Source organism: Salvelinus alpinus, chromosome 24 (genome assembly GCF_045679555.1).
Source record: "Salvelinus alpinus chromosome 24, SLU_Salpinus.1, whole genome shotgun sequence".
Classification (NCBI taxonomy): domain Eukaryota; kingdom Metazoa; phylum Chordata; class Actinopteri; order Salmoniformes; family Salmonidae; genus Salvelinus; species Salvelinus alpinus.
In genome coordinates, this window is record NC_092109.1 from 31,110,021 (window position 1) to 31,135,157 (window position 25,137).

Below are 25,137 nucleotides of genomic sequence, written 5' to 3' on the forward strand. Positions count from 1 at the left end.
GACTGGGAGACTAGTCAGGGTCGAGGGAAAGATGAATGGAGTAAAGTACAGATAGATCCTTGATGAAAACCTGCTCCAGAGCACTCAAGACCTCAGACTGAGGTGAAGGTTCACCTTCAAACAGGACAACAACCCTAAGCACACAGGCAAGAAAATGCAGCAGTGGCTTCTGAATGTCCTTGAGTGGCCCAGCCAGAGCACAGACTTGAACTTGAACGATCATCTCTGGAGAGACCTGAAAATAGCTGTCCCCATCCAACCTGACAGAACTTGAGAGGATCTGCAGAGAAGACTGGGGGAAACTCCCCAAATACAGGTGTGCCAAGCGTGTAGCGTCATACCCAAGAAGACTCTAGGCTGTAAATGCTCCCAAAGGTGCTTCAACAAAGTACTGAGTAAAGGGTCTGAATACTTATGTAAATGTAGAATAAGGCTGTAACGCAACAAAATGTGGAAAAAGTCAAGGGGTCTGAATACTTTTCAAATGCACTGTATGTCTTCATACTGTAAGTTGCAGACACTAAACTGTATATTATTTCAATCTTATTCCCCCCAGACTTTTCTCTATCTGTGTTGGTACACGATCATGTCCTTGCTTGGACATTACAACAACTTCTTCTATGCCTGTCACTTGCTGGACATAGCCATCGGTGTGAAGGATCTGCGTACTATCCTGTCCTCTGTCACCCACAATGGGAAACAAGTAAGAGCTGACCAGGAAGACTCTTCCAGCCTCCATGTGTAGTGAATGTGTGGCTGATTCTACTCATTCCCTGTTTCCCTCCTAGCTCATGATGACATTGGGCTTGTTGGCAGTGGTGGTGTATCTCTACACTGTAGTGGCTTTTATCTTTTTCCGCAAGTTTTACAACAAGAGTGAAGATGAGGATGAGCCGGATATGAAATGTGACGACATGATGACTGTGAGTCAGGGTTTCTGTCTCTGGTCTGCTCTGTGTAGTATACAATATGTTGTATAGTAGAGTCTACTTACTCCTGCCCTATATTCGATGTGCTCTCTTCCCTCCACTTTTCATCAGTGCTACCTCTTCCATATGTACGTGGGCGTGCGTGCTGGCGGTGGCATAGGGGACGAGATCGAGGACCCGGCAGGAGACGTGTACGAGCTCTACCGGGTCGTCTTTGACATCACCTTCTTCTTCTTTGTCATTGTCATCCTGTTGGCCATCATCCAGGGTAAGGCACCCGTCCCGCTTATGCAGTCCAAAACACTACCCAACTACTGTACAGTATACCTCAAGCAAGGCCAATTTCTGTCTGGGCATACTGAATGGATCGAAGGAGATATCTAGTCATAATTCCATTCTCCAGTGAGGCTGTGAGCTTGTGTGCTACCTACAGGTCTGATCATTGACGCCTTCGGAGAGCTCAGAGACCAACAGGAGCAGGTTAAGGAAGACATGGAGGTAGAAATCATTTATTTTATTGCTTTCCTCAGTTTTAGGTGAGTGAGTCAGATAGTTATGCACATACCAGCATCTTGTCTACTGTTTCTGTTTATTTGATTCTTGTAGACCAAGTGCTTCATCTGTGGAATTGGAAGCGACTACTTTGATACGACGCCGCACGGCTTCGAGACCCACACCCTGGAGGAACACAACTTGGCCAACTACATGTGAGTGTTCTCCCTGTCAGGCAGTCAACAGTGTGTGTCCATGTCCATCAGCCATCACAATGACCTGCCTGTCTGTCCTCTGCAGGTTCTTCTTAATGTACCTCATCAACAAAGATGACACGGAGCACACTGGCCAGGTGAGTCTGTCTGTCTGTCAGTCAGTCTTTCTGTTTGTGACACCAAATTCCTCGCCATTAATTTCAATTTTCACCCTCTATCCTACTGTCCTCTGTTGCAGGAGTCGTATGTGTGGAAGATGTACCAGGAGCGAGCGTGGGACTTCTTCCCTGCTGGCGACTGTTTCAGAAAGCAATATGAGGATCAGCTTGCATAACCATACTGTAACGTACTACTACAATTAGTAGGTTTAATAACATACTGTAACGTACTACTACGATTAGTAGGTTTAATAACATACTGTAACGTACTACTACAATTAGTAGGTTTAATAACATACTAAACTAGACTGAAATAGCTGTACTATACTGTACGGACCAGGGTGAAGGCACATTTATAGTGCTAGACCAAAAGAGGGCTTTTGTCCCTCTTGTTCGAATAGGCCAAACACATGCAAACTAAATGACTGCATTTAGAAGATGTGTTTGTTACCATGTCAATTCTTCAAATGTGTGAATGAATGTGGGAAATACTGAAGTGCATATGTAGCAATAACAATTACATATTTCAATTAATGTCATCTCTCACACACAGTGCACATTGTTTGTAGACAATACAAATGTAGATTTCTGTGTCTAAATCGTTTGAACAAACTTTATTAGTTGCATTGGTACTTTCTACTATAAGCCCAACTAGAGTATAGTGGCTGGTACTTTTATGAAAAATGTAAAACAGAAATACCTAATTTACATAATTATTAAGTAAGTATTTAAGTAACAAGGACAACATTTGTAACGGTTGCTTATTTTCTCTCAGTGGTCGTTTGGAGTGACTACGTGGGAGATAGTCACAGAGTACATTGTTTTTTCCTTTAAAACAATGCACTCTGACACTAATGACACAAAAATCTCTTTGATCATATTTGACTATTCCGCTTGAATTTCCATCCCACTGGAACAGCTCTATAACCACTCATACAGTACATTGAATGTGTTGAGTGCCGTACTTTCTTCAACTGCTACTTTTCAACTGACAACATTTGTGTTGCATACACTACAGCTTTTCCTGAAACCTTCTCTGTTTATTTATTAATAATAATGTTGATTATTCTTATTTTTCTCAATAGAACTAATTATGGTTACTGTGCTGTTAACGTAGTAACTAGGGTTTGTGTATTTTTTCGTTTTTAGTATGTTTAATGCTGACTCTAGTCTGTGAACACTACGAATGCATTATTGTATCCAATACATTGTTTAGTTTGAGAGAACTCACAACTTTGTGTTCTTAAAACAAAGATTGGTTTATTAATGAGTTTGTTCATTGGTTTATTAAATAAAGGTATTGATGCACTTGCAGTTTGATGTAGCTTTCTTTCAGTAGAAGATTATACCAATTTATAACACACAGTCACTGCCAATGAATTAGGTGATTTGATTTCTTAACTTAATATTGGGAAGATATTTAGCATGTGATGGGGGGCTGCACATTAGTAATAATTTACTAATGTGTATGTGCACAACAAATCAATTATTTCTTTAGAGCTTGTTCATTTGACCACACAACAGTATTTCAATAAAAAGTGAATTTCAGTCCACATTTTTCAGTATTTCTAAACAACCACTGGTAGTCACTGTGTATTTTCTCGAAGTCTCACTGCCTGAACACCCTACGGTCCCATCCTTGACCTGTCCGTCCAGCAGGAGAGAGGAGGAGCGGGATGCCTGGAGCTGCAAAGTGGGGCTTGAAGAGGAGGCCATTCAGCTCATGCTGTCCATAGAGTCATTGAGATAGGGCTGGGCCTCGTGCTGAGGGCTGACCATAGTCATTAGATAGGGCTGGGCCTTGTGCTGAGGGCTGTCCACACAGTCATTGAGATAGGGCTGGACCGTGTGCTGAGGGCTGTCCACACAGTCATTGAGATAGGGCTGGGCTGAGGGCAGAGAACATAGTGTTCTGCATGATCATGATGAGTATGATGATGCACCTGGATTGTTTCCAGATTGCTCATGTTCTTCCAGTAGGACGGGTGAGGCAGTCCAAAGGGCTCCCAGCCCCCAATGGCCCCTGGGGGCTCTTCCATGTTGAAGTAGAGCAGGTCATCTGCAGGTCATCTGCCTCCTCCTGCTCAGGCATCCCCTCCAGGGCTTTCTCCAGGTCACAGCGCAGAGGGGAACCCTGGGCGGCCCTTAGCACTCAGCAGCCAGCAGGAGAACATCAGGAAGTAGTTACAGTATGAAGGAGAGGAGGGGACGACTGAGGCTTATACAACATGAGAAGAAATAAACACAACTTCAGGTACTCCACGAAAGTTACGTTGCCTCTACTGTATACCAGCAAATAACGATAATTCAATGAACTAACTCATACTATTCAAGGATTTATGTGTACAGATCCAGAACTAGAAACTCACAAGGTGTCCAGGCAGCCAGGGGGCTGTTTGAGGCGGTTGCGCTGTCTAAGGGAGTTGTAGATATCACTGTTTTCCACTCCAGGGTAGGGCGTCTGCCCCCGAGCGGCTATCTCCCACGTAGTCACTCCAAACGACCACTCAGAGAGAGATAATAAGCAACTGTCACAAATGTTGTACTTGTATTTAGTCCTTGTTACTTAACTACTTATGTACTTACTTAATACTAACTTGATTACTTATGTAAATAAGGTATTTCTGTTTTGCAAAAATGTCTAAAAACCTTTTTTCCCTCCATCTGAAGGGTCTGAATACTTTCTGAATGCACCGTATGTCGCAGGATTTTAAAACACGAATACAGAGGCGTACATGGAGCACATAATGTAGCCAGACCAAGTCAGGAAGGATTTCTCACCACATCACTCTTGGTGGTGTAAACTCTGTCTGCCAGGCTCTCGATGGCGATCCATTTCACTGGCATCTTTGAAATGCGTCCTTGTCTATAGTAGTCCCCGTTATAGATATTCTTGGAAAGGCCAAAATCAGCCACACAGACAGTCATATTCTCATTCAGCCTGCAGGACAGATATGTACAACATAATAAACCCTGTATTGTTACTTGTATCACTCAACATGCTAGACTTTCACAGAAAAATATTGAAGAGTATGTGTGAGAAAGAGTGGAACATATTGACTAAACAGAGGTGAGAATCCTCACATGCAGTTTCGCGCTGCCAGGTCTCTATGGATGAACCTCTTGTTGCTCAGGTATTCCATTCCCCGTGCGGTGTCTGTTATGAACTTCACCAGCATCTGAGAAGGCAAGGACTGATGGATGGAGAGGAGACGGAGAGGATTAGATAAGGCAGTTCTCCAACAGGGGGTGCTATACAGCAGCACAAATGGAAAATGCATAAAAGGAGAAAGGCCACAACGCTAAAATGTATTTGTGTAACAAACTTTCCGATCTGTGTGGGAGGGAAGGGAACTGACCAAAGGATTGTCCCCAAGTCTAGAGTAGAGAAGGAAACTTCATATAGGGCAAGATGACTACAGGGGAGGGGTAGCCTCCTCTCTCTGCTGCCTGCAGACGGGGAATTAAAGAAGGAATCCAGTCAAACGGTTAGGAGTTTATAACACAACCTTATCAGACACTTGGTTATTGACCACATTTTAATAGTAGATGGAGAAAGTTGTGACAAGCGACCCCAGTCTGTCTCACCAAGGAGTCTCATGACGTTGGGGTGGTCAAACTCCTTCATACAAGCAGCCTCCCCGAGGAAGTCCTCCATCTTAGTGTGAGTGCAGATGGAAGCTAAGAGAAGGTGAGAGGGAGGAGAAGGTGACTAAGGTAAAATATGGGAGAGACATGGTGGCAACTGACACTGTCTGATCACTCACTCTTCATGGTCTTCACAGCTTTGAGAACAGTCTGTTGGTGCACCAGAAGCCCTTCTAGGACAGAGCCAAACGCCACTGCAGAGTAAGACATGGACTTGTTGTTAGTCAGGTGGGTGTATCTGGGGATATAAGCCTCTTAAGGGCCTGGGATGTTTACTCCTAGATTGAGTAGTTCATGTCTAGGTTACATCATGTATGATAAAGGCATCAGTCAGAGCTCACTCACCCTCGCCAAGGGTCTTGCACAGGGTCAGCTTGTGACTGTCCATCATCACGTCCTGCAACTTCTGCTTCAATTCACCACTAAATCACCAGGCTGTTCACTGTGGAAAGGGATAGATAATACTCCCTTACACTGAAACAGGGATTTCTGAAAACATTACATCTTGGAAAATAACTTTAGCATGAATCCTCCCCCACTGTCCTTAAACAACTGCCAACACACATCAGAGTGATCCCTTACAGGGGATGTTGTTCTTGTGAAATCCCGGCTCAGTAACACATTATATAATTTTTCTGCTGCGGTTTTGAAAAACAACCCAGATCATGAAGCCATTATTGTTAAGCTGCTCCAGGCTTACAGTATATATTTTTCCTTCCCGTTTACCTCACCATAACAATGCTATATTCACACTATCAACAAACACACCCCAAAACCCCAAAACTTTAAACCAGTGGTGTAACGGCTTTCGTCCTCTTCGTCTGAGGAGTAGGAAATATCGGACCAATGTGCAGCGTGGTACGTATCCATAATATATTTTAATAGAATGAATACAAAATACAAAAAGAACAAGAGAATCAAAATGAAAACCAAAACAGTCCCGAATGGTGAAAACACTGAAACGGAAACAACCACCCACAACACACAATGGAAAACAGGCTACCTAAATATGGTTCCCAATCAGAGACAACGATAAACAGCTGCCTCTGATTGGGAACCACACCAGGCCAAACACATAGAAAACAAACACCCTAGAAAAAAGAACATAGACTGCCCACCCCAACTCACGCCCTGACCAACCTAACACAAAGACATAAAAAAGAAACTAAGGTCAGAACGTGACAAGTGGTTCCCAAACTGTGGGGCGCGCCTGCGAGGGGTCGGCAGGGGGGAACTCAGTCCAGCTTTCAACTTACTCGTGGAAGTGGTAATAGTAGAATGCACAAGGTGACATTTCTAAATTGGGAAGTGCATCATCAGTTCCTCTTGTCATGTCAGTCATTTCAGACCTTAGAGAGCTATTTATAAATTGTCAGAAATGTCCAGATCAACTTGCCCATATTTATTTAGCTAGGTTTTTAAGCCCTTAGATTTTGTTGTAATGTTCAAGTCACTCAAATATCACATCAATACACATTAGAAATGATAAAATGTGTAGAATTGCAGGAAATAAGCTTTAAACCTGCTAAATGTTCTCTCCACCAACAAGAGGGATGTGAACAGTTTGTGTCATGAACAGTGCTTGTACCCATAGAAATAGACGTGGCGTGTGTGCAGGGGGGAATGTTCCCGAATATTGGAAGGTGGGCCTGCGTGAAAAAGTTTGGGATCCCCTGATTTAGACCGTTTTCCATTTTTATTGGAATAAATCAATTAAAAGGTGTAGGTGCCTTGACCCCTAGAAATACTAGCAATATGACTCTACCAAGATCTGTACTCTGTTCTCAATTAAATCCAAAGGGTTGTGTTAACAGCCAGATCATAACACTACTCTGCTTCTCCACATCTGGCACAGAACAACATTGAGCAACAGGATGAAATCCAAGCCTCAAAATCTGTGCCTGAACTCTCACCCTGCACGACACATCATTTGATTCCAAGTCATTCAGTTAAATAACTAATATATCCGCTCACCCTGCACTGTTTCTCTTATGTCAGTGGCATGGCAACTCACATGTGGCTTCGTTTGACTGCCGATTGTAGGTGCGTCCTGCACTGTATCTCACCACAAAATCCCCACCAGCGTTCCTCATAGGGTAAAATGCCTTCCTGTTGCACACACAGATGGTTTAAATTAATAATCTGACAGTAATGAAAAACAATGGAACAAAGTGATACAGGGACAGTGGTGTAAAGCACTTAAGTAAAAATACTTTAAAGTACTACTTAAGTAGTTTTTTGTGGTATCTGTACTTTACTATTCATATTTTTGACAACTTTGAATTTGACTTCCCCTCATTCCTAAAGAAAATAATGTACTTTTCACTCCATACATTTTTGCTTACACCCAGAAGTACTCGTTATATTTTGAATGCTTAGTAGAACAGGAAAATGGCCCAATTCACATACTTATCAAGAGAACATCCCTGAGCACCCCTACTGCCTCTGATCTGGCGGACTCATTAAACACAAATGCTTCATTTGTAAATTATGTCTGCGTGTTATGTGCCCCTGGCTATCCGTAAATGTATATTGCTTAATATAAGCAATTTGAAATTATTTACACTTTTACTTTTGATACTTAAGTATATTTTTGCAATTACATTTACTTTTAATTCTTAAGTATATTTAAAACCAAATAATTGTACTTTTACTCAAGTAGAATTTTACTGGATGACTTTTACTTGAGTCATTTTCTATTAAGGTATCTATACTTTGTCAAGTATGACAATTGGGTACTTTTCCCACCACTGTACAGGGAGAACTATAGGTACATACCCAAAGCATGTCTCTCTTTGTCGCAATATAATTGCATATAAGATGAACCCTATCAAGGCCAGACTGACAGCAATCCCCATGACCACATACCACCAATGCCAGGAGAATGCCTGGTGGAGGGACACAACTAAAACAGAGGAAAGAGAGGTATGTTAGCTACAGTATGTCAGACACCATAATGTGCTACCGATTAAATCAACCTAGAAAACAAAGCCCCTCAAATATTCATTTTGAATCTCCTGCTGTTTTCCCTTCTCCTGGACCCATCACAGCCATCCTGTTGTCTCCCTCGGTTCTGTCCAGACTCACCAGGCTGCTTCTGTTTGAGGGATTGGACTGGGCTCCAGGGGCCGCAACCTGTAACAGTACAGGCACTCACACTCAGGGACACACTGTCCAGGAGGCTAGAGAGAGGGATAGCTAGCTCAGAGGACTGAACTGACTCCATAACAGCCTAAGACAGGGAAACAGAACAACAGCAAAGATACCCATTACACTGTGTGTGTGTGTGTGTGTGTGTGTGTGTGTGTGTGTGTGTGTGTGTGTGTGTGTGTGTGTGTGTGTGTGTGTGTGTGTGTGTGTGTGTGTGTGTGTGTGTGTGTGTGTGTGTGTGTGTGTGTGTGTGTGTGTGTGTGTGTGTGTTACCTGGGACATGGTAGCAGTGAGGTATTCCACTCTGTAGCCCAGTATTTGGCAATTTAATCTGCCTGGTGGCTTGGACCAGCTGGCAATAACATATGTTCCATTAAACAGTCCACTCACGTTGTCTGGTGCTTCCTCTGGCACTGTCAGATACACACAAAAATATGTGTACAACATATTAAATGATCTGTAATATACACTACTGGACTCATGGTGTTAAAACCAGTGTGTATTTAAAGAAAGGTTCTGTGCATAATATTTATCTTATTAAGACAACAATGTAAATAAAGACATCTTTGTCTATCACGTTGTGAGTCATGGCGTGGGCGGTGGCTGGAGCCTGTACTGGACCCTCTCCAGGGATGTCATCCCTGAGTGTTCCACTGCTGATTGTTTCAAGATGTGGCTCTACCTCAGCCAGCAAAAACACAAGCACTTCTCCCTCTATCCCTCCAACCCTCTGTCTCTCTCCCTCTATCCCTCCAACCCTCCCGTCTTTCTCTCCCTCTCCCTCTCTCCCTCCAACCCTCTGTCTGTCTCTCCCTCTGCCTAAGCCCCTCTGACTCCTGTTGAGAGATATACTGTAGCTGTACCAAAATATTCCTGTACATCTTTGTGGGGAGGTCGGGAACATGTGCTCTATTTACAACACAAAGTATAGCGCACGCACGCACGCACGCACGCACGCACGCACGCACGCACGCACGCACACACACACCTTAAAGATTTGTGCCACCTCATGCGTGTGCATGCTATCTTCAGATAAAGAGACAGAGTAAAGAGTCTAAATGGTTAGGTTACACAAAGACCTCAGATTCATGAGTCTTCCACTGCCTGCAACAACAAACGTATGGAATGAACCAATACGATGTCTTTTTTTCTCCTCCACACAGTCAACATCGTGTAGTTAATCAAATCAAATGAATCCAAACTTACATTCTCACAGCACAAAGAAGGGTGTTTTATTTCAACTCTGGTTACTGATTTGATTGAATTGCCGTTTTTTCCTGACTACTTTTTACTTCAGGAAAATTATTTATAGGTCAGCGTGTTGATGTGCACTACACCACTGTGGTAGTGGCTGTTTCCCCTTTCTCTTCGAAAGTCTCTCTTTCCCTTTTTCACAAGCATGTCTACATTGCAGACTGTGGAAAGCATGAGAAAAACCGCCTCTCCTCTAGCCTTAATTCAAACACACTGCAGCATTATGGACACAGCAGGAATGCACCACCTCTGCCAAACCATGAATAGACAATGTTTAATGTGTTTCCCTCCTGCTCTCAGTACCTCCTCCTTCACTCAGGCAGCTTGCTCAATATAGAGGTTTATATTTAAAACACTGAGGATGGAGCGGAGGAGTGTTCCTACTGGCAAACTTGACTGTCTATTACCATCTCAGAGGAATAGCACTGACAATCTTTATTTAATCTCTTCAGTTTATTTGATCAAAAACACTTGAGAATGCTTAACCAATTCCCAAATATTTTTTTCAAGAACAATCTTTGTTCCAAAACCAGTCTTTCACAGCAAGTCACTCAACTGAGACTACTATCGTTGCTCCTCCCATATTTCCTGTATGTCACTGAGCTCTGCTACATAGGTGTTGTTGCACTTGTTGAATTCCCTTTTTGTAAGTCACTCAGGATGAAATCATCTGCCAAAATGACTAAGAAATGTAGAAGTGAATACAAATATCTATCACGTTGACTCCCGCTCCGGCGCTCAACGTCACCGGTCTCTAACCACTTGTCCTGGCAAAAATCATTACGCACACCTTGTCTCATCATCGGTCACACCTGAACTTCATTAATCCCTTGATTACTTATCCTTTATATAGCACTCTTTTGTTATTAGTCATCAGGTAGTATTGTTTTTGTTTCCATGTCAGACGCTTCTCGTGTTTTGTATTGCTCCATGTTCGTTGTTATTAAACTCACTAACTGCACCTGCTTCCTGACTCCCTGCATCTACGTTATAATAACGAAAAACATTATCAGTAATAGAATTTTATAAACACTGATGGGTTGTGGGTAGAAGATCGTGGCATACAGCTTACCTCCTTCAGCTGTGTGCAGTGTTCCCCATGGTGTCCACGGGGAAGCAGCTTGACTACTACGGCAAGCCACCCTCACGTCATAGAAGGTGTAGGGCTTCAGTTCAGGGAACAGGTGTTGAGCAGGTGGTACATTGACATTCTGATTATGGATCAGGAGATTACGCAACGTGTTGCGGTCAGGACCAGACGGAGCTGCCTGAAATATCAACCATGGTACACTGAGTGCATAAAACATTAATAACACCTTCACCTGGATTCACCTGGTCAGTCTATGTCATGGAAAGAGCAGGTGTTCATAATGTTTTATACACTGTGTATAACTCATGAGCAGTTACTTTTAGATTGGCTCTGTATCTAGACTATTCTATAGTCAATCACACCAGTTTCTTGGATTAGTCTTACCTGTATAGAACACACAGAGACAGGATATACCCCTCCAAAGCCAGGCTCCCAGGAGATGTGTAGGGAAGAGTTGGTGACCTCTACAACTTGGACTTTCTGTGCCTGGGAGGGAACCACTATTCCAAGACAGAAAGAGAGATAGTCATGGATAAAACCAATCCAATCAGCATGTTAAGTAATGTCTGTTGCACCCCTGCCCTGTTGGAATGGACCTGTCACAGTTCCAGAGGCTGAGGTAGGCACACCTTTACTGTTGTGTTCTTCACAGGAGAAGCTCCTGTTATGGTTGAGGCCTAAATGGTGACAGTCAGAGAGGTGGTCAGTGAGATAATGAATGCTTTTGATTTTATCAACACTCTTTTATGAAAGAATTGCCTCTGAAAATATATTTTACATCACACAATACATAACAATAGAAATGTTTTTTCCTCATGTCACTATGTAAATGTTTTCTTTATTTATCTTTAACTCTGCATTGTTGGAAAAGGACCATTAAATCAGCATTTCACTGATAGTCTACACTTGTTGTTTACAAAGTATGGGACAAATACAATTTGATTTGATTTTGATTCGTTCTACGTGTGGCATGCAAATAAGACAGTCTTTGCCTGTGATATTGAGAGTAGAGGGAGAATCGGACACCTCCTTCAGTCAGTGACAGGCACTTGCACTTGATTGGTGTCAGCGTAATCCAGGGATTGACCGTCCCTCAACCACACCACATCCGGAGGCTCCTCTCAACCCCCATCTCCCTGGAGAGTACAGAGCACCTGTACCGGCTTACCCAGAGATAAGGTTACGTTGGCCGGGCTCTTCAAAAACTGAAACGCTTCATAAAAAAAAAACAGGTGGGACACCCACCCCCTCCCTCCCTCCTGTCCGGAGCCGCCAGAGTCTCCCTCCTGTCCGGAGCCGCCAGAGTCTCCCTCCTGTCCCCAGTCCGGGGTCGGCGGTAAGGGTCCCCAGGCGCCACCTAAGTGGGCCAAGACTAAGGTGGAGCGGGGTCCACGTCCCGCACCAGAGCCGCCACCGCGGTGAAATGCCCACCCAGACCCTCCCCTATAGGTTCAGGTTTTTGCGGCCGGCACCTTTGGGGGGGGGGGGGGTACTGTCACGCCCTGACCTTGGAGATCTTTTTTCTGTCTCTATTTTGGTTGGTCAGGGCGTGAGTTTGGGTGGGCATTCTATGTCTGGTGTTCTATGTTGTTCTATGTTTTGTATTTCTATGTGTTTGGCCTGGTATGGTTCCCAATCAGAGGCAGCTGTCTATCGTTGTCTCTGATTGAGAACCATACTTAGGTAGCCTGTTTCCACCTGTGTTTGTGGGTAGTTGTTTTCTGTTTAGTGTTTGTTGCACCTGTCAGAACTGTTCTGGTTATTCCTTTTGTTATTTTGTATTCAGTGTTCAGTTTCAAATAAATAATATGAACACGTATCACGCTGCACCTTGGGTCTTCTCCTTCTCCCGACGACGTTCGTTACACCACGTAATAATTAACATTTTCTGTTGCTGCAGGTTTCTTTCCTGCTGTAGCAAACTGGCTCAAATTAAAAACCTACATCTGTAACTATATCAGTCTAAAACCTTCGTAAGTAAGATAAACCGTAATGAAGGAAAAACATATACATTTTAAAAGGTTTTTCAAATAATAAAATATACGTTATGACAGCGCCTCCGTTATCGTCCATGCTGACTCACTTGGCACAGGTAGGCCTAGCACTGTAGCTATATCCATCAACAGAAGAACAAATAACGGCACACACCCTCCGCTGCCGTTCATCCTCGTTCAGGTTTGCTCTTGAAGAATAAGATTGCTCTCCACTATGCCTCAGACATATTTACACGATTCCTGGCAAGAATGAGTCATCTTCCTCGCACAGTATCCAGATGTTAGACTTTGTTTCTTGAAGGTTTCAGCTGCTTTCCAAAAACTATACTTTAGACTATGCCATGGGAATTCTTGAAATAGTTTTGCTCCTTCGAGGAGTCGAGTTCAGAAAATAGGATACATCAAATCCAGCTAGTTGGTCTATTTTCGATACTGAATTTAGTTTGTAATAAGCAAATAGTGCGCGAGTATTAGACAGTCTCTCAACATCGGTTGAATTACTCTATGGGCAAACTTTAGCTCTTGACATTTTTTCCCTCCATTACTCCTCCCTCCCCTCTCTTCACTTACTTTATTGACCTTCATGCACACTCAACCGTTGAAGAAACACTCCTCGGCCCAGGACCGAATTTGGGAACGCCTGCTCCATAATGAATGGAATTCTATAGTATTTCAATTAAATATTTAACGTAAAAAATTATTTTGTATGTTTAGCTCACATCATATAATGTAAAAGTATGCATTAAGGTGTCTGTCATAGTATAAACGTGGCAAAAACAAATGTAGACATTAACCACGGGGCAAAAACAAATGTAGTGTAACGGTTGCTCTCCTCCTCTTCGTCTGAAGAGGAGAAGCAGGGATCGGACCAATACGCATCGAGGTATTCTGACATAATGAATTTATTGACAAGACGAACACTGACACGATCTACACTTGAATGATACAAAATAACAAAACGACGTAGACTGACCTAAACATGAGAACTTACATAGACACGAAGAACGCACGAACAGGAACAGACTACATACATGAACGACAACCGAAACAGTCCCGTGTGGTGCGACATACACAGACACGGAAGACAATCACCCACAAACAAACAGTGAGAACATCCTACCTTAATATGGTTCTCAATCAGAGGAAATGTAAAACACCTGCCTCTAATTGAGAACCATATCAGGCAACCCATTTAAACCAACATAGAAACACATAACATAGAATGCCCACCCCAACTCACGCCCTGACCAACTAAACACATACAAAACAGGTCAGGAACGTGACATGTAGACATTAACCACGGGGCAAAAACAAATGTAGGCATTAACCACGGGGCAGAAACAAATGTAGACATTAACCACGGGGCAAAAACAAATGTAGACATTACCCACGGGGCAGAAACAAATGTAGACATTAACCACGTGTCAACGTCGTGTGTATAGGTGGCAGGGAAGTCAGGCGCAGGAGAGTTAAACGAAGTGTAAATGGAGACTTTTAATAAATGTCCACATAACATGCTCCAAACACTAAAATATACATACATAAAATAAACATGGGTACGAGGACCCGTCGCGCACCTATACACCAAGAATCAACACTTGACATAAAACAATCTCTGACAAACACATGAGGGGAAACAGAGGGTTAAATACACAACAGGTAATGAATGGGATTGACAACAGGTGTGTGGGAAGACAAGACAAAACCAATGGAAAATGAAAAATGGATCGATGATGGCTAGAAGACCGGTGACGTCGACCGCCGAACACCGCCCGGACAAGGAGAGGCAACGACTTCGGCAGAAGTCGTGACACCACGGGGCAGAAACAAATGTAGACATTAACCACGGGGCAAAAACAGGTTGAATCAACATTGTTTCCACATCTAAATCCACTGTCATAACATGATATACCAGTTAGTTGAGAAAACAGTGAAATGGTTAGTAAGATTATTATTTTAGAGACAGCAGACTTTACACATGCAAAAACAAACGTATAGGCCTACTTTTTTATCATTAAAATTATGTAAATAAAATGTATCTAATTTCAGGGGCAAATTTCACTCTTCAAAACTAGCCGGATGTGTTTCTAAAATGAGGAAACAGCGGATTTAGTAGTAGGCTATTTCCTGGTTTTGACTAAGTGGTGTACAGCCAGACAGTAGACAATGGACCTGATCGGACAGCTCAGAGCTTCTGCTCTTTTCTGTCCATAAAAACAAATGGATTGGTGGAAGAGGCAGGGCAGGCCAGGAGCAAGGAAGGAGGGTGTGGTCAAGCAAGGCATCCCCCGAGGCTAAATGCCCTAAGGTTTTTATCAGAACAGGCGTAAATTAGTTTCACCTTTTTCTTTTCCCGACATGAGTTTGTGGTGTTTTAAAAAATTAAGAAAAAAGAAAAAACGTAATTAAAATTAGAGCTCACAACTGTGCGGGCTGAGAGGGGTGGGGGCGCTAGGAGTGCATTCACATATATCTACACACTTTCATACACACACCATTTTTTGTATTTAGTATTTTTTAAATATTTTTTCCCCTCTTTTTCCCTTCTCCCTTTTCATCTCTTCTAGGTCAGTTTCAGCATTATGGACATGGGTGTATCTGTGGTCCATTTGGCCTGTCTCACAGCTTCCTTCAGTGTACAGCTATGACCAGAAGTGACTTTTATGTAGCATGTTAATAGAACTTACGCAGCAGGTTAGGAGAATTAACGTAGTAGGTTAGGAAACCGGTTAAGGTTAGCTAAAACGTTCTCATAACCTGCTACGAAAAGTCACCTTCGGGTCGTAGCTGTACTCCATCTAGTCACAACCCTATTTCATGGCAACATAAAAAACATTCAACATACAGTACATGGGGTATTACTGCTCCCTTGTGGATGTTCTTAGAATCACAACACTGCATTAAAATGTCCTAGGCCAGAACAGCACGATCTCATGCCATAGCAGTGCTCTTCAATCATAGTCCTTGGGGTTCATCGATGGCTAATACTACCTGATTCAAATAATCAACTAATAATTATCAAGCCTAAAATTAACCTTGTTTGACGGTGCTGGGCCGGAGCAAAAGCCTACACACCCTGTTGGTCCTCAGAGCCAGGCTTGAAAAACAAGATGTTATACATGATCTCTCATCTGGATATTCAAATAATGAATGACAGAAAAGCACATCTTCGTATGAAAGAATATGCTAGCATATGATAAAGGATGGATGCACGTATGAGAAAACTTAATGTCAGTTTTCATTGTTAAAGTTCTTATGAAAAACAAACAAATAAAGTGTTTATCTGCAGAGATGTGAATGACTGTTATCCTGCAGCAAAATGCTTAATGTCTGTTCTATGTATGATATTTTAAAACCATATGGGATTTATGCTGCAACATTCACATAGATTATTAAAGATTAACATGGTATCAGTCTGTCCATTCCTATTTCCCACAAACCATCTGTGGTGAGATACAGCAATCCCTTGCGGCCGCCATAATCTGGGGTCAGAAGACAGTGAGGGATTGTCAATGGGATCTCATTGCACCCCACCACAGGGGGTTGTTGTTGACTTCACATGAAAGTGTTAATGGGATTAAGATTAAGAAATACACCAATTATTGAGGATTTAAATCACTGAGTCATAGTGCATATTTTATTGATTGAGAACATGAATCACAGAGTCATTGTACATGTTTTAGTGATTGAGAATTTAAATCACTGAGTCATAGTGCATGTTTTATTGATTGAGAACATGAATCACTGAGTCATAGTGCATGTTTTATTGATTGAGAACTTGAATCACTGAGTCATAGTACATGTTTTATTGATTGAGAACATGAATCACTGAGTCATAGTGCATGTTTTATTGATTGAGAACTTGAATCACTGAGTCATAGTACATGTTTTAGTGATTGAGAACTTGAATCACTGAGTCATAGTACATGTTTTATTGATTGAGAACATGAATCACTGAGTCATAGTGCATGTTTTATTGATTGAGAACTTGAATCACTGAGTCATAGTACATGTTTTAGTGATTGAGAACATGAATCACTGAGTCATAGTACATGTTTTAGTGATTGAGAACTTGAATCACTGAGTCATAGTACATGTTTTATTGATTGAGAACTTGAATCACTGAGTCATAGTACATGTTTTAGTGATTGAGAACTTGAATCACTGAGTCATAGTACATGTTTTATTGATTGATAACTTGAATCACTGAGTCATAGTACATGTTTTAGTGATTGAGAATTTAAATCACTGAGTCATAGTGCATGTTTTATTGATTGAGAACTTGAATCACTGAGTCATAGTACATGTTTTATTGATTGAGAACATGAATCACTGAGTCATAGTGCATGTTTTATTGATTGAGAACTTGAATCACTGAGTCATAGTACATGTTTTAGTGATTGAGAATTTAAATCACTGAGTCATAGTGCATGTTTTATTGATTGAGAACTTGAATCACTGAGTCATAGTGCAAGTTTTAGTGATTTTAGTGCATGCAAGTATCGATAGGAAATATTATCAAGTGGCTCAAGAGAAGAGAGAAGCTGGTGGTTATGCATCATGTCAGTAATAGCACAATAGACAGTACAGATTATATGTGCTTTACCCAGTGAATGCGTGCTTTCTCTAATTCTATATGCATGAGTGAAAATGTTGCACAAATGGTTAGGCTATAGGTTAGGCTATGAAAATGTTGCACAAATGGTTAGACTCATTTTGTAGGTTAGGAATTTTGCATTAGATTTGACCATTCATACTTCAGTATTATACTTTTGATTTGCACTGGCATGTGTTGTTTACGTGATTGTACTTGGCTTGCCTAAGGACAGTAAACCCAATCTAGTTCCAAGCTTCTGAACTGCCCCTGTGTGGGATGCTCCAGCTGAATGGGGATTATGCCTCGGCACTAAAACATACCAAACACACACAGGCATGCTCACTCGCCCATTTGCACTCTTCCTAAATACAGCCATCGCTCTCTCCATCTCTTGCGCCTTGTCTCTCATGGAGGCTAACCTTTAAATATGAGTGTTGCAGGGATTCACCGTGGATTTCTCAGGAAGTATGGTAAGACACTAGTTCTCCTCTCTTTTACTTCATTATTTTTGTTTAGTAGTAATAATTGGTAGGACGTTACTTTAATTATTATTGTAATGTACATTTAATGGATGTTTTTTTTTAAATGTATTAATTTCTGTAAAATAATGATTATCTTCAGTTGTGTGTTTTGGGACAAAATTGAAGTCTATGTAAAATCCATAGAAATATTTATTAGATGATGGCTAGCATAAACAGACAAGCTTCTTTTGCATTATGACAACGGGGAAATGTTTTACAGTCTATGTCCGGTGCTAAGCTAGATCTATTGAGTTTTACGGGCATCAATACAGCATGTATAAATTGTGACTAAGTACAGGACACTTAGGAGTGGGCGGCAGGTAGCCTAGTGGTTAAGCTCGTTGGGCCAATAACTGAAAGGATGCTGGTTTGAATCTCAGAGCTGACTAGGTGGGAAAAAAATCTGTTGATGTAAAATAAGTGGGGCATGTTCCATCAACATACCATGCATTGCATAACGTGGAATTAGTTGGGCAAATGCAGAGAAAAATAGTGCTTTGGAGTTCTGGCACAGACAATCTAGGGCAGGAATAGATCAAGAATAGATTAGTAGATCAGACCACATCATTTGTATCAATTAACTAGGACATGGTCATATGATGCAGTCAAATGCCATATGCTAGTGGGCTAACAGCTGTTCAGACTATCTCCTGTCCTGTACTGATTGTTCTATATGCTCTGATGAAGTGCATCACTTTGGTTTGCAGATGTAGTGAGTGGATCCAGATGTGTGGCACTGTTTATTCTAGTTCAAGTGCACGCTATAGGCAGTATTATCTGCTTGGTCCAGCCCCTCTTGATCCTCCAACCATGTGACTTGTTTTAATCCTAAAGGAGGAGAGAATAGGAAGCAGAGAGTGGACATGTTTGTAACCACTGGCACACTGCTTCCATCATCATCATCATTGTGAAAAAGTTAGTTTAACCTTGTACTGCAGTGGGCTAAATCAGAGTCACACAGAGTGTTTCTTGGTAGTCTTAAACAAATCTGCTTTGAAACAAAAGTATAGACCTAACACACATGGTTAATCCTGCCATCGTGCTTTGGGTGTTAAATATTTCTGTTCTGAAAAATGTATGTAGTCCTAAGTGCCTCTAAAGAGCTTCATCTTTGTTTGTTCCGCTCTCTCACCATCCATCATGCACTCTTCCTGCTTCCTGTCCCCTGCGCTACCAACCTCCACCTCTCACTTCCAGGTGGCTTTATGTTCAAACAATGGAAGGAGAGGTACCTCATATTGACAGCTGACGGCTGTATGTTGGTGAGTCGCGATGCAGTGTCCCCTCCTGACCAGATGGTGGCATTGCAGGGGGGCTGTGAGGCCATCGTGGAGGGCAGGGAGATCCTGGACCTGCCCAAGCTGCCCTCTGGAGGACGCAGGGACTGCTGCTTTGCTCTGATCCTGCCTCAGGAGAAGTTCCTGCTGCTACTGGCTGACAACGCAGAAGACTGCAGGTCAGTTGGCAGAGCAATGTGAGATAGAGGCTGGGGTGGGATGGGGATTACTGGAGTTGGCACCATTGTGCAGTGTCAGCGATTTACTTTCTTTCATCTCACGTCGATGAAACTATGTTCTGAGTATTACTGAAGTAATAATGTGTCATATTCTCTCCTCAGTCAATGGGTCAACATGCTGAGGAAAGTGCGAGAGGTGAGTCTATGCCTCCTTAATTTGAATCTTAATTCGCCCTCCTCATTTGAACAAACTGGGAATGTTGTCAGTGATGTGACTGTGTGCGATAGCATTGCAAGAGGTAGGATATTCTTCCTCAACGGTTTGATATCACAGCTATACAATTTTCTACTCTACAGAGTGTATCGTCACCAATGTCCTCCTGTAGACGCCATAATGCTTCGACACGATGCATCACTGACAGAGACCCGCTTCCAGACCCCATTTCTGACAAAGATTCCCCAACTCCACCGCTCAGTGATATGGAGATCTTATCTCCTGGGCCAAGATACCCTGGGCCAAGATCTCCTGGGCCGAGATCTCCTGGGCCAACCTCTCCTGGCTTAATCTCTGCTGGGCCAAATTCTCCTGGGCCAACCACAGGCGACATTCAACAAAAGGAAAATGGTGAGAAATACAGGACTTACGGACATTACTATACAAACTTGTTTATGCAATTTTGTCTCTGAATTAATTTAACCACTGTCTACGTGACTGTTTCAGTTTTTCTTTGGTTGAGTCTGTAGAAAAATAAGCCTGCAGTCCAGTGGCGTAGAGTAGACAGCAACTAAGGATGTGCATGACATTCTCTCCACCCTCCACCACAGGTCAGAAATCTCCCCACATGAAGAGGGACAAAGGGACTAGTCGTTCAGTGGGCTGTCTGCGCCATGGCACCAGCCATGATGCCCAGGCAGTGAGGGCTGTGTATCTGCTGATGGGAGGGGCCGCTGCTTCCTCTGCCATGGGTTACCTGGGTGCATGCTCTCCTGCTAATCCTGACGTAAGGCCTCCTGACCTGCCGCCCACCACAGACTTCTCTAACCTGGGCTCAGCAGGGGCATACCACTCCTGCAACCAGACTGTTGTTGACTCTCCTCACTTCCACAGCTTTGACTTTGAGGGGGCAGACTCAGACTTTGATGCCTTTGACTGTGGGGGATTTTCATTCTAGGGGGGAAATGATGATTTACCTACCGTCAAGACTTTCAATCCTCCTGTTCATCCTTTATGAAAATACAAGGGCAATAATTGCCTCTTATTGTTGCCACCCTTTGTAAGTGATATGTACTGATGCAAAACATTTGAGCTATTTTATCTTATCTTTGATATAATTTATTTGATTACAACCTGTCTGCTGTCACCCTCTGGCTATGGAGAGAGCGTGGATTTCTTGATGCCGTTTTAAGTAACGTAATGTAAGCATATCTTGTCTTTATAACTATTTGCCCCACACCTATCTCCTTAACTTTTGCTCTGCCATGTGTTAGCTAAGTTCATTGTCATTGTTTCGTTTCCTTATTTATATGTTGCTTAAATAAATGCCAGTGTTCGATAGAAAATGTTTTGTGCTTTCTTGTCTCTTTCATTCCCATAGCGAGCAATACGCAGCCTTGTGTAGCCTAGCACACATTAATGCATCATCACATTAGGGGTGAGTGGGGTAAGTGGAGCAATGTTTTACATTCAGCGTCACTCTGTCAAGGGAAATATAGTATTATTTATTTAAAAGATATCTACATATATTTATGAATGTTGTGTATCCCTGGAAATAATCACAATTAATGTAAACATTACAATTTTGAAAACATAGCTTGTACAAAAAAAGTGGTCTCTTGGCACAACTTACCAGGTATGGGGTAAATTTAGCCGCCTACAAATGACTGTACTGAATGAAATATTACCACTACCCTTTTAAAACCATGTCTATCTTTATTTCACAAACACAATTCAACACAATAACAATCACTTTCTTGTCTTTCAATCATTTTAAAGTGGCAATATGTAGCTTTTTGGGCGACCCGACCAAATCGACATATAAATGTGAGTTATAGATCTATCATCCTACTTGAAAGCAAGTCTAAGAAGCGGTATATCTGTTTCTGTGTGCTATTTCTATGCTTCCTGTTCTTAAGTTTTGGTTTTGCTCTATTCATTTTGTTTTTGTTTCACCAGCTTCAAACAGCTGAAACAACAATAGTTTTGGTTATGGAAAATATATTTCACAGTGGTTTAGATGGTACAATGATTCTCCATACTATACTAAGTTATTTTGTCAAATAAACTGAAATTAGGCGACTATTAGAGTTTTATCAACCAGGAAATGGTGGAGCGATTTCTGCATAGTGCAATTTTAAGCATATTTCAATACAGGCTTATCACCTAAAAAAAACCATTGTACTTTTTTTTACACTTTTGACATAGGCCAGGCCCTGTTGTTACCTCATATCCCAGCGATAATACTTTGCATTAAGTCTGGGAAGAAACACTGACATTTGCTCAACTTGCCATTGGCTCAACCATATTGGCTCAACCATATTGGCTCAACCATATTGGCTCAACCATATTGGCTCACATATTGGCTCAACTTACCCCATAGCCATTGGCTAAACTTACCCAAGGCAAACATTTAGACTATATTAGCCCACACAGCTAAAAGGATGCACTTCCTGCTAGGCAGTGGTATGAAATACTTAAGTAAAAATATTTTAAAGTACTACTTAAGTAGTTTTTTGGGGTATCTGTACATGACTATTTATATTTTTGACAACTTTTACTTTTACTGTCAATTTCACGCATTTATCAAGTGAACATCCCTGGTCATCCCTGCTGCCTCTGATCTGGCGGACTCATTAAACACAAATTCTTCACTTGTAAATTATGTCTGAGTGTTGGAGTGTGCCTCTGGCTATCTGTAATTTATTTTTAATTTTTTTCATTGTGCTGTCTGGTTTGCTTAATATAAGAAATGTTAAATGATTTATACTTTTACTTTTGATACTTAAGTATATTTTATCAATTACATTTACTTTTGAAACATAAGTATATTTAAAACCAAATACTTTAAAACTTTTACTCAAGTAGTATTTTTCTGGGTGACTTTCACTTTTACTTGAGTCATTTTCTATTAAGATATACATAGTTTTACTCAAGTATAACATTTGGCAACTTTTTCCACCACTGATGCTAGGTTTAGGGCAACATATTGAAGCTTATAGAGACCCCAACTGATGTATAAAACAATCCTAAAATGATCTATTTTTGATTAGATACAAGCAAGCATCATGAAATCTTTAACACAATATATTAATTTGACTTGGTGAAAATCCATTATTTGGACATAACTTGCTTACCACTTTTTCCCACGTGGTTTCTTCCTTCACAGACTACATGAAATGAGGACCTCATCCTAAATATTTGGTCAAAATATACATTTTGTGCATTGTTTCCTAGAAACAAGGGTGGTGCACGCATAGACCATTTGGCTCAACTGACACCACTCTCCCCTACATTACATATATTTTATTGATAGAAATGTACACAGCCAGCTATACTATTGTGCAGTGTATGTGTAAGAAAACATTTCCATGGCAATAAACTAGTGGACAATTAATTTCCCTAGTTTCCTACAAGGTCATCCAAAAATCCATACTGACTGTCGAAGGAAGGGAACAGAGCAGTCAATCTGTGGATTTTGAATGCGCGTTTTGCCTGCTTTCTATCGTCAGCTTCCGTAGTTTCCTGTTTGGTTTCCAAGGAAATGAGGATCATGGTGGCCTCGGGATTTTCATCTAAGTGAATCCTTGGGGTATGTTTTTTACATTATTATTGTTTTTCACTGGCAATGTTTTATATAAATTGTTGAAACGTTAGCTAATCAAATGTGCTAGCTTGCTAGCTAACCAACAACCATTTTGCAGGCCAGCTATGTTGACGAATGTATCTTTTGACCCTACGAGGCTAGCTAACGTTAGCCAGCTAGCTATAACGTTACTCTTAACTAACGTTAATCCCAGCTAGCTAGTGACTGTAAACAGAGATTTACACCAATTCAACGTTATTATGTTCTCTACCTGCAGGCAAAGGAGCTGCACAGATACCGGTAATGGCAGAGTTGCACATTATCGGTCAGATCGTTGGGGCTAGCGGCTTCCCTCAGAGCAGTCTCTTCTGTAAATGGGGAATTCATACAGGTGTTTTTCGTTATAATCAGATTATTTCATTGAGTATGATGTGTACTTTACCTTATCCGTTATGGTTGTGATTCTCAGTTTCCAACAACACTTATCTCGTTATGTAAGGAGGTGCATGGAGACTTCTCTCTGGCCTGAAGGAGGGGCAGACCCAGGTGGATTTGCCTCAGACGGGGGATATGGCATACTGGAGTCATCCCATTGATCTGCACTACACCACTAAAGGACTGCAAGGTAACAAACTAGCTTCCTGGCAATTTCAAAGTAACAGTTCATCACAGATGTAAATCGAAAGCTAGCTACAGTATATACATAGTCACATCTACCAAGCCTAGTTTTCAGGGTAATACCAGGGTAAGACTCATTTGTCTTTTATTCCCCTTCAGGTTGGCCCAAGCTTCACCTGCAGGTTTGGCACCAGGATTCATTTGGGCGCTGTCAGCTGTATGGTTATGGATATTGCCATGTGCCCTCCAGCCCAGGGCACCACCATGTACGCTGTGTGACCTGGAGACCACTGGGATCCTGGCAAGAGCAGATAGCTCAAACCTTTGTGGGTGGCGGTCCCCAGCTGCGCTCCCCAGACCTCGTATACAGTGGGGCGGACAGATATAGGCTGCACACAGTTGCTATGGGCACTGTGGAGCTGGAGCTAGGCATCATCATGCGACACTTTGACAGATATGGTGTAGAGAGCTGAAATGTAGAGATGGGACAGCGAAGGGTGAATGGAGGGAAGCCTGAATGGAGCATTGTATTGTTAGTTCGTGGGGGCGGTGTAGATTTGGACCATATCTGCACCGGGGTACATAAAATAAGGTCAGATGAGATATTTTGCCTTGTGAGATGCGTTGATGTGGCATACATGCTGAGGAGAACCCAACATGCAAATGTAGGTATGTCCCCTGTTTCTCCACCGGCGGCGTGTGTGTGGTGGTTGGGTGGGGTGAGCCTTTCAACACCATCTGCCTTCCCGATTGTCAATATTTTTTTAGAACATTTCATATAATCGAGGTTGTATTTTAAACAATGCGAGACAGATTTTGTACTGCACTTAATTTCAGTTTGATACTTTTCTATGAATTCCTTGGGTTTTATATAGTAGAATTATGTAAATAAATCAATACAATGTACCAAACCTGACACCTTTGATCTTTAACCTAACTTACATCTTTTTGCTGTACAAATATTCACTCAAAGTTAGGCTTGCAAATGCCATTACTGATAGGCACAATTAATTCACTCATCAATATTTTCTGTAATATTATGAAGTACTTATTATTAATGTTTGATAGTAGGTGGTAAACACAGAGGTGAGACAAAATATATTAACTACGAATATATTGTATCCATGTCAGTCTATTTGGATGATACTCTGTTTTTAGCACTTGCAGGTCTATTGAATTTAGCAAATCAACCAGTTAACACAAGCCTACCAGACA

At 41.8% G+C, this 25,137-nt stretch overlaps 3 protein-coding genes and 1 pseudogene across 3 annotated transcripts in view; 3 read left to right on the plus strand and 1 right to left on the minus strand.

The window, feature by feature from the left end:
• LOC139551877 (ryanodine receptor 1-like) overlaps positions 1–2,171 on the plus strand; it is a 65,973-nt gene extending 63,802 nt beyond the window's left edge. Inside the window, exons 78-84 of the mRNA XM_071363224.1 lie at positions 557–703; positions 789–923; positions 1,041–1,197; positions 1,363–1,427; positions 1,536–1,636; positions 1,722–1,773; positions 1,875–2,171. Coding sequence (XP_071219325.1) covers positions 557–703; positions 789–923; positions 1,041–1,197; positions 1,363–1,427; positions 1,536–1,636; positions 1,722–1,773; positions 1,875–1,970 — 753 coding nt within the window. The 3' untranslated portion in view covers positions 1,971–2,171. The remainder of the gene's footprint in view (positions 1–556; positions 704–788; positions 924–1,040; positions 1,198–1,362; positions 1,428–1,535; positions 1,637–1,721; positions 1,774–1,874) is intronic.
• A 222-nt stretch (positions 2,172–2,393) lies between these two features.
• Positions 2,394–14,724, minus strand: LOC139552613 (tyrosine-protein kinase receptor UFO-like; annotated as a pseudogene).
• A 4,195-nt stretch (positions 14,725–18,919) lies between these two features.
• LOC139551956 (uncharacterized) lies at positions 18,920–21,076 on the plus strand. The gene is made up of 4 exons (XM_071363277.1): positions 18,920–19,504; positions 19,667–19,700; positions 19,862–20,129; positions 20,330–21,076. Exons 1-4 carry the CDS (start codon positions 19,122–19,124, stop codon positions 20,674–20,676), a joined length of 1,032 nt encoding a protein of 343 aa, XP_071219378.1. The 5' UTR covers positions 18,920–19,121; the 3' UTR covers positions 20,677–21,076.
• Positions 21,077–23,128: 2,052 nt separating this feature from the next.
• On the plus strand, positions 23,129–24,833 carry LOC139552614 (B9 domain-containing protein 2). Its single transcript, XM_071364498.1, has 4 exons — positions 23,129–23,310; positions 23,582–23,695; positions 23,804–23,929; positions 24,082–24,833. Exons 2-4 carry the CDS (start codon positions 23,608–23,610, stop codon positions 24,393–24,395), a joined length of 528 nt encoding a protein of 175 aa, XP_071220599.1. The 5' UTR covers positions 23,129–23,310; positions 23,582–23,607; the 3' UTR covers positions 24,396–24,833.
• The last annotated feature ends 304 nt before the right edge of the window (positions 24,834–25,137 follow it).

What these genes read in the sequence shown, in the direction of transcription:
- LOC139551956 (XM_071363277.1), top strand. Translation starts at nt 19,122, where the DNA reads ATGTATGTAGTCCTAAGTGCCTCTAAAGAGCTTCATCTTTGTTTGTTC. An exon ending in GACAACGCAGAAGACTGCAG is followed by an intron (nt 19,505 to 19,666) that starts GTCAGTTGGCAG and finishes TTCTCTCCTCAG; the next exon opens with TCAATGGGTCAACATGCTGA. An exon ending in TGCTGAGGAAAGTGCGAGAG is followed by an intron (nt 19,701 to 19,861) that starts GTGAGTCTATGC and finishes TCTACTCTACAG; the next exon opens with AGTGTATCGTCACCAATGTC.
- LOC139552614 (XM_071364498.1), top strand. Translation starts at nt 23,608, where the DNA reads ATGGCAGAGTTGCACATTATCGGTCAGATCGTTGGGGCTAGCGGCTTC. An exon ending in TAAATGGGGAATTCATACAG is followed by an intron (nt 23,696 to 23,803) that starts GTGTTTTTCGTT and finishes TCGTTATGTAAG; the next exon opens with GAGGTGCATGGAGACTTCTC. An exon ending in CACCACTAAAGGACTGCAAG is followed by an intron (nt 23,930 to 24,081) that starts GTAACAAACTAG and finishes ATTCCCCTTCAG; the next exon opens with GTTGGCCCAAGCTTCACCTG.